The sequence below is a fragment of the Schistocerca nitens genome, chromosome 12 (assembly GCF_023898315.1).
Source record: "Schistocerca nitens isolate TAMUIC-IGC-003100 chromosome 12, iqSchNite1.1, whole genome shotgun sequence".
In the NCBI taxonomy this organism is placed as follows: domain Eukaryota; kingdom Metazoa; phylum Arthropoda; class Insecta; order Orthoptera; family Acrididae; genus Schistocerca; species Schistocerca nitens.
The window spans coordinates 179,179,624-179,188,648 of record NC_064625.1 but is presented as its reverse complement, the minus strand read 5'-3'; the positions used below and the strand labels follow the sequence as shown (position 1 = coordinate 179,188,648).

Below are 9,025 nucleotides of genomic sequence, written 5' to 3'. Positions count from 1 at the left end.
CGACAGACATTTTTGATGAAGGACTGTTATTTTTAGGGACTGTCGATAGCTGGTGAAATGAGAAATGCTGTGGGTTGTGGAACAACATAAATGAAGACAATAGAAGTTTATTTTATATGGAGGAAGTGCATTTCTAATAAGCTACTGACTTTACTTTTTCTCAGTCCTTCACTTAATAAACCACTGTTTCAGAAATGTCTCGCATTTGTGTCTGCACAACATGTTAGAGGGATGACACTGTATACTGCACTGTGTTTTGCCACAAGAAGCAAATTTTAACATGACAACCAGAGAAATGTGTTTCACTCAAAATTCGGTACTCCTGACACTTCTCTGAAAGTTACAAATGGTTAAGAAGCCAAGCGGAAACAAATCGCTGCATCTTCAGTGAAATGTTTTTTTAGATACTAATCAGAGGAGGGTGACAGATCTTTTTGAATAGCCACCACGCAAGTGTGGGTGTGGAGAGGCTGAACTTAATATTTACAAAACCTGTGAGCGTAGGCTCCAGTTTAGAGCAGCACTTCCCGCACAGTGCCTGCCCACTGGCCCCTACCGTGCCCTGTCAACTGTGCTTCTACAGGGCACGGCATTTTGCAGAGACAGTACTGAATGAATGTAAAAGCATCAGTCGAGCAAATACTGGTTAGCCTGAACTGTAGACTGTAACAGATGCCAACTATTCCATACAGGCAGAATTACAGAGTTCTAAGAACGATTAGTGAAGTAAAGAATCTCACAATGCATTACTATCTGCCCTACATTATGCTCCCATCGTGTCTGCAAAGATGAAATTAGACAAATTACAGCAATGTGCATGTAAGCTTTTAAACAATAATAATCTTTCTGCACTACAAATGTGAATGGAGGGGAAAGAGACCACAATGTGTGGTTCAGTGGGGAAACACCCTCAGTCGTGCACCTAGCAGGTATTTATAGAGCGTGATGCAAATACAAATGTAGATTAGTTCCCAAACTCTCATTGGCTTCAGTTAGATATTTGTTTACAATTGAATAAATTAATTACTATCTCTTGAAGCTAAGCCTCTGTGATGATGTTAACTTTCACTCAAGTACTGCTTGGGAATAAAGGCCAATTCACACAGACCGTTACAGCACCATCTCGTCAGGGTGTATTCACACAGTGCGTCATGTCACAGCAACTCAGTTCAAATCGTGATCTCAACTCGCGTGGCTGAACAGTTTACAGTCTAACGAATAAATAGTAAAAACGTAGACTAAAAACTGATATCGACCACGGAAACCGCAAACTAATGAATGCGTGACGAAACGGAGATGGGAGGATGACAGCATGGCTGTGTATCGGAAGGAAATAAGCCTGGAGTCACGTGAAGGGCAACGAACAATGATGTTATCCATCAAAACTTTGTTCTTCAGAAACCTCGAGGGTGCTCTGTCCTGATGAATAGTGCAAATGCCGTCATATGAAATAAGTTAAAACATGTTTCGATGGGCCGAGACGTGACGGCCAGTGTGAATGAGCCTTAAGAAGTATGCATTGCATGTAACATAAACATGATCTGTACATACAACATAGCTCTTCAGAACTGTTAGTAGCATCTTTCTGTAATGGGCAGCAACATTGAATACATAAACAGTCTTGAATGGAATTAATACTGTGTGTATTAACAAGTTCATCTAATGTACTCCATCTCTCTGTGCAACAGCAGATTTTGACACATTTAGCATTCCATTTGAGGAAGTAACATAAAATTTGTGTAACACAAACCAAACCAGTTCTTGTACCACAAAAAACAGCAAATAATGATATGTCAGATCATATAACAATACCATAAACTGTGTATACTTTGACCATCACGGTTACTGACCATTCGTACACCAAAACTTTTACAGCTCTGCTGGCTCTCAGTTGAACCTTACCACTCACCAGTACATACTAAACATCCATCAGTATACATTAGATAGTGTCATGTAGTGCCAATTAATCCATCCTCCAGAAAAAGTGTTTTAAAATCTGGTTGTGAAAAATCTACCGATGTCATTTAACTGGAATGCCATCAGTCTTTCTAACTACTTAGAAAATGTAGTCCATCAACAAAGGAGGTGGCTTACAAAACACTCGTTCGACCTATACTTGAGTATTGCTCATCAGTGTGGGATCCGTACCAGATCGGGTTGACGGAGGAGATAGAGAAGATCCAAAGAAGAGCGACGCATTTCGTCACAGGGTTATTTGGTAACCGTGATAGCGTTACGGAGATGTTTAACAAACTCAAGTGGCAGACTCTGGAAGAGAGGCGCTCTGCATCGCGGTGTAGCTTGCTCGCCAGGTTTCGAGAGGGTGCGTTTCTGGATGAGGTATCGAGTATATTGCTTCCCCCTACTTATACCTCCCGAGGAGATCACGAATGTAAAATTAGAGAGATTAGAGCGCGCACGGAGGCTTTCAGGCAGTCGTTCTTCCCGCGAACCATACGCGACTGGAACAGGAAAGGGAGGTAATGACAGTGGCACGTAAAGTGCCCTCCGCCACACACCGTTGGGTGGCTTGCGGAGTATGAATGTAGATGTAGATGTATATAATGTGTGTTACACAATTAATCCACAAAACTGACCATTGATCAGTTTTATGTTCACATGTGTATACCTGGCAGTAATTTAAGATTTCAGAGGTCGTGCACAGATTTCTCTGTTTTGGGGTTACTTTGACCACCAGCCATAGTTAGTCCAGGATTACAGATACACGATTTAATAGAGAGCATTGATGCCAATGACAGTGTGTAATTGAGGAAGACACACATTGAGCGTTGGTATATAGACAAGTTCTCATTTTTTAATTGTTAATGGGCCTACAACTAAGAAAACGGCAGGTCGTGGGATAGCAATAGGCACTTATGCAGATGCCAGTAGTATCATGTACACGAGATATAAAAAGGCAGTACTTGACAGAGCTTTTATTTGTATTCAGATGATTTATGTGAAATGATTTCTGACGTGATTAGGATTGCAGAATGGGAATTAAGACTTCGAATGCCGGTCGGTATCGGGAGCTAGACGCACGGGACTGTCCGTATCAGAAATCGTTACAGAATTCGACATTCGAAGATCCACAATATCGAGAGTGTGCCAAAATAGCAAATTTTAGGCATTACCTCTCGCCATTGACAGTGCAATTCCAGTCGGCATTCACTTAATGACGGAGAGCAGCGGCATTTGTGTAGAGTTGACAGTGCTGACAGGCAAGCAACTCTGCAGAAACCAATGTTTGACGTACGATGAACAGATCCGTTAGAACAGTGCAGCAGAGTTCGGGTTAATTGGCTATGGCAGCAGACTAGAGTGCCTTTGCTAACATCATGAAATCGCCAGCAGTGCCTCTAATGGGCTCACGACTGAATTGGTTGGACCCTAGACAACTGGAATACCATGGCCTGGTAATATGAACCCAGATTTCAGTTGGTAAGAGCTGATGCTATAGACCCAAGTTGTCTGCAAGGTATTGGGCAAGCTGGTGGTGATTTCATAATGGTGTAGGCTATGTTTACACTGAATGGACTGAGCTGTTGACTGTAAACGGTTAGAGTTGGCTACTCTGAGGACGTTTGCAGCCATTCGTGGACTTCGTGTCTCCAGACAATGATGGAATTTTCACCAGACCGTAACCGTTTGTAATTGGTACGAAAAATGTTCCGAACAGTTTCAACGAATGATTTGGTCACCCAAATCACGCAACACGAATCCCGTCGAACATTTGTGGGACGTAATTGAGAGGTCACTCCGTGAACAAACTCCAGCACCGACAAATCTACTAAGGAGGCAACATCGATCAATATTTGTGCAGGAGACTTCCAACAACTTGCTCAGTCCATAAAAGTTGCTGCAACATGCTGGGCAAAACGAGGTCAGACACTGTGTTGGGAGATCCCATGATGGTTACATCAGTGTGTATTGTTCAGATTACAAGCTGTCGTTTCAGGCAGTGATTCGGGTTTAGCATATAACGTCAAGTATCTCCTGAAACAAGGAATTAAGTTCGTTTGGTCAAAAGTGCCAGATATTGACTCTATAAATGAAGAACAGATAATTAAACAATGGAAAATCCAGGATGGAATGTAACAATATTATAAAAAGGAAAGTTGCTACTCACCGTATAGCGGAGATGCTGAGTGGCAGGTAGATAGAACAAAAAGACTGTCACAAATAAAGCTTTCGGCCAGTAAGGTCTTTGTCAAAGTGTGCGCGCGGAACTGCACTGGAGGATTTGAAACGAGGATTTAGATTTAAAATTGATGAAGTTGAATATATGCTCAACTAAGCTTGGAGCTATGTTTGTGGTGTTCCATCCTAATACCTTTTTTTTTATTTTTTTTATTTTTTTTACTATGAAAATAATCAATTTTTGACAATATAATGTAATTGTGTAGATTTAAAAAATCTACTCCCCAAGTGGCAGAAAGAGGACACACATATAAAACAGTTTCACTTCGGCAAGCTTTGAGCCGGTGGCTCCTTCTTCCGGCAGAAGGGATGAAGGGAAAGGAACTGGAGAGTTTTAGGAAAAGGCGTAGAGTTCGGGAAAAAACCTGAATCGGAGGAGACATAATGCGTGGCACGAGAAGTCTCGTAAGTCTCCCTCCCCCCTGACCCGGTGTTCTAGCTGACTTTTCCGAATTCTATTCCTTTTCCTAAAACTCTCCAGTTCCTTTCCCTTCATCCCTCTTTTTTCCACTCCAACCATTCTGCTGGAAGGAGGAGCCGCTGGCTCCAAAAGTTTGGATAAGTAACACTTTTATTTGTGTGTTCTCCTGCTGCCACTTGATGAGTAGTTTTTATTTTTTTATCTATCCACTTGTTTTTTTGTAATTTTAATGATGGATCGTGCTGTTCAACTTATGTAGCATTCTAGGTTTGTCTCTTGTGAAGCTTAACCACTTAAAGAAAACTTTAGCTCAGTGTATTTATTTCTGGGTTGGCAAAGTTTCATTTTGTTTTTGAAATACTGGCCGCAAGTGAATTGGTGGTTGACAGTTGTGGTGGAAGTATCCCCAAATCCATGCTAACTTTGATCGCCAACAATTTTTTCCATTACCTCCTCTATGTACTAATTAGTAAAACACGATTTTCTAAAATGTAATTGTTTCATACAAGCCTCAATATTCACTAACATAAAGATCACAGGATTTAATCATGATGATCACATTTGAACCTGAAAATCAGTCAAAGTATAACCTGTACACGATAATGAAAACTCCTGAAGGGGAAAAACACGTAAAATAAGAGAAAGGCAATCACTTGCTTTTACAGGACTTGCGTGCAAGGCACAAAACATTCAATAGACAACAGGTAATATGCAGCTGTCGTCAACCTAAAAGTTGATTTTAATCTGATGGCCTAGTAGATTGTAATCCTCAACTACCACTGAATTGAGAAAGCCTAGCTTGAACAGCTAGAGGGAAGTTTCATCCCCATTCATATTAAATGCAATTTCAGTTTCCAAAATTCTGCACTGGACAATTTGTTTCGATGTCTCATAATGAAATCTTGTTAGTCATCAAAAATTTCTTCAGCAAAGTAGGCATGTCCACATGTGTACATTTGCATGTACACTCTTTTACATAAAACCTGGCAATCTACCACAAAGCACAACACCGCACTGATCACAACATGGAACAAATACTATAGCTGCTCTGATAATTTTGTGAGTGTGACCATCTGCACAAACTGAAAACACTATAGCCTGTTGCAGTTCCTGAGAGAACTCTTACCTTCTGTTTGAGCTGTTGTGCAACATCTGCGCCCCCTGGTCTGGAAATAAACCATGTGTTGTCTGGGTGCAATGTCTTATGGTTGATAAATAAAATGCAAAATGGTATCATTGGTGGTAGATTCAGACTGCTTCAGAGACACCTGTATAGCGAAGCAGCTTGGCATTTGCAAAGCACATGTGTGACCCAAACACAGTTTCCTGAATAAAGCTTGAGAGAAGACTCAGTGTGTAAAGGTTTACCCAAAATTAGTGAAAGAATTTCTTCTAGCAGTCAGCAGTTCCATTAAATAAAAGGAAAAACAAGAACCATGAGTTTGCTGATCCTCACTGTGATTAGAACTGATAACTCACATTGCTCTTTCATCGCAAAAACATAGGCTGAACCACTGATCTTAAGAGACTGTCAGCAGCAGCTCTCCCTCATTGCAGTATTGGTCCCTGAGCTTCAAAACACAACACTAAAGATAAGAACAGTTGTTACTTACTTGAAGAATGGAATTCCTGGCATCCAAAAATTAAATTTTATGTGTCTAATGTAAGATGAAGATTAATAGCATGGGCCATTGAGGTGGAAAGGAAGTAGAAAATTAACTCAGTGGAACAGTTCAGGACCACACACGAAATTAAATGCACATTGACAGAGTACCAGATATTTGAAATGGTGTTGCCAATTCTTAGTTGTACTGGATGCAACTCTGTAATGAAATTCTTGTCGTGCTCCTTTCATATGGGTTGCCAGAGGAGAGGCAAGCACCCATGTGCTCACGCAGTTGGTTTTCATGCTGTGTTATTTCAAGATAGACCTAGACATTAGGAACTATCTCTATGTGAGGTGTTCAGTTCGATTTAAGCCAGAATTTCACATCTTTTGGAGCTTTCTGGTGTGGAAGGGGGCTGTTAACAGCAGTGTAATACAATTTCAGTGTAGAGATGGCAAAGTTAAAGTGCCATTTGATGCGTGGGCAAAAAACTAATATCTATAACTCTGTTAGTGCCAAATACGATCTGATCATGATCCAGATTTTCGGCGAAATATGTTCGTAACGATCTGATCGTGATGCCCTTCTCATTCATTTTTTCCGCGCTTGAAGGCAAAGTTGTTAGTATTTCCTAGCCAAGATGCAGAAGGAAGGTAGAAGGCACAGCATATCAATCTTCTTTTCGATTGTCAGTGCGTTATTCCGAGTAAAATAAACTTCTCTGGTGTTACAGAGTATTTTGCGGCAGCATGGCGTCTTCAAGTAAGAAGTTGGGGTTTGATACAAGTGATTTAGACAATAATATGATAAGTAGTGGAAGTGAAGATGAGTTTGCAGGATTTGCAGAAAGTGAATCGGATTATGAGATGTCCGGTGGAGAAGAGGACTCGTCGTTTTCTTCTTCAAGTGACGATTGTGCGTCAGCAAATGACTACGACGACCAAACATAACTGAATTGCAGTTCAAATACTTTTGTTGAAATAATGGATGAGGCATCAGACAATCCACCCCCTCCAAGCTTTGTATATGCAGAAGTACCAGGCCCTAAACATATACGAGCAAACGCCACACCAATTGATTTTTTTCAGTTTGTTCTTCTCGCAGCAGCTACTTACGGTTACGACGAATGAGACTAACCGATACACTTGCTAGGTGATTCAGTCAACGCATTTATCGCCAAATTCAAGAATCAAATAGTGGCAACCAACAACTGTAGCAGAAATGAGGGCTTTCATAGCAGTGATTTTGAATATGGGACTGATATAAAAAAAAAACAACTATTTTTAGTTATTGGTCAACTGATGCAAACCTGTTGACACCGTGGTTTTCACTAATGTTTTCATGTAACAGGTTTCAATTGTTGCTGCGGTTCTTACATTTTGTAGACAATTCGAAACTTCACCCTCCTGGTCACCCATTATATGATCCAACAGCGAAATTTCAAGTGTTGGTGGATATTGCCAACAACGTTTTCCGTCGCTACTACACTCCACACCAGCAACTGAGTGTAGATGGAAGTCTTGTTGGGACAAAGGCGCACTCACAGCTAATCCAGTACCTTCCCAATAAACATCACAGATGGGGAGTCATATTTTGGATGCTGTGTGATTCAGGAGTAAATTACTGCCTAGGGTTTTATGCATACCGTGGTGCAAAAAGTGGTGATGACAAAAACGAAATAAAAGAGATATATAGTCGTCATGAAACTACTAGCTCTTGGGAGCTACATGCAAAAAGGTTACCATGAGTTTTGCGATAACTCTTTTACATCTATTCTTCTGGCAGAAAAGCTGTATTCAGTCTGCACTTATCTAACGGGAACAATTAGAAGAAACAGAAAATTCCTGCCATGTGGACTTCTGTTGAAATATGCTGTAGGTCAACTAAAGTTTTTCAAGAAATCTTTTATACTTCTCTGTGGCTTCAGACAGAAGAAATCACAGAGAAATCCAGTCCTCCTTGTGAGTACATCATCCTCTGCTAGATCATCAGAAACGACAATTCGCAATAGACAGTCGGCCAAGAAACCAGATGTAATTTTGGAATATAATAAGTATATGGGTGGCATTGATTCATCTGATATGATGGCATACTGCTATTTAGACGAGAGGACTGTCAAGATGTGGAAGAAGGTAGTGTTCAGCATAATTGCCAGGCTGTTGCTGAATGCATATGTTTTGTACAAGGAAAGCCTAAACCCCAGTGACAAACCACTGACACGGCTGAAGTTTAACAGCATAGTCATATGCAAACTTTCTCAACAGTGGTTTCAGGCAAGGACTACAACCACAAGTGCAACAGATATAAATGTACCTGCTCCAACAGTATATGGTGTAGAGACTCTTCCGGGGAGAAAGGAACGCTACTGTAGTGTTTGTTCTACGAAGGATGAGAAGCGGCGTTTATGAACAGTATGTGTTTGTTGCAAGAAAGGACTGCATCCTTCATGTGTTGGTCAGCAAGTGTGCAAGTAGTTGTCATAACTGCAACCTCACATTTGTCAGTGATTTATGACTGAAGAACTGAGAACACGTTCAGTGCAAAACAATTTTTTTTGTAATGTTATATTCTTTTTGATTTTTTCCTTAGTGAAATGAAAAAATTGTATTCCTTTATGATGTTTTTGTTAAAAATTTCAAGTATTTATGGTATCTCTGTAGTTTGCTTAAGTATATCATCATTTGATGGGTCTCAGAGTAAACTGAAATCAAAGTTTTAATTTTTTTCGATAAACCCCATCATGAAAATAATTTTTTTCTTTGATAATATGTTCTTTGACAATGTGTATTGCACATAT

At 40.3% G+C, this 9,025-nt stretch overlaps 1 protein-coding gene across 1 annotated transcript; it reads left to right on the top strand.

The window, feature by feature from the left end:
* Positions 1–7,211: 7,211 nt before the first annotated feature.
* Positions 7,212–8,636, top strand: LOC126215001 (piggyBac transposable element-derived protein 4-like). Its single transcript, XM_049941628.1, has 3 exons — positions 7,212–7,315; positions 7,579–7,925; positions 8,014–8,636. The coding sequence occupies exons 1-3, from the start codon at positions 7,212–7,214 to the stop codon at positions 8,634–8,636; spliced, it is 1,074 nt and encodes a 357-aa protein (XP_049797585.1).
* Positions 8,637–9,025: the final 389 nt, after the last annotated feature.

Bases quoted from the DNA above. Each gene is read 5' to 3' on its own strand.
- LOC126215001 (XM_049941628.1), top strand. From the start codon at position 7,212: ATGGATGAGGCATCAGACAATCCACCCCCTCCAAGCTTTGTATATGCA. The intron at 7,316-7,578 runs GTTTGTTCTTCT...TTCATGTAACAG, and splicing joins ACACCAATTGATTTTTTTCA to GTTTCAATTGTTGCTGCGGT. The intron at 7,926-8,013 runs GTCATGAAACTA...TTCTTCTGGCAG, and splicing joins AATAAAAGAGATATATAGTC to AAAAGCTGTATTCAGTCTGC.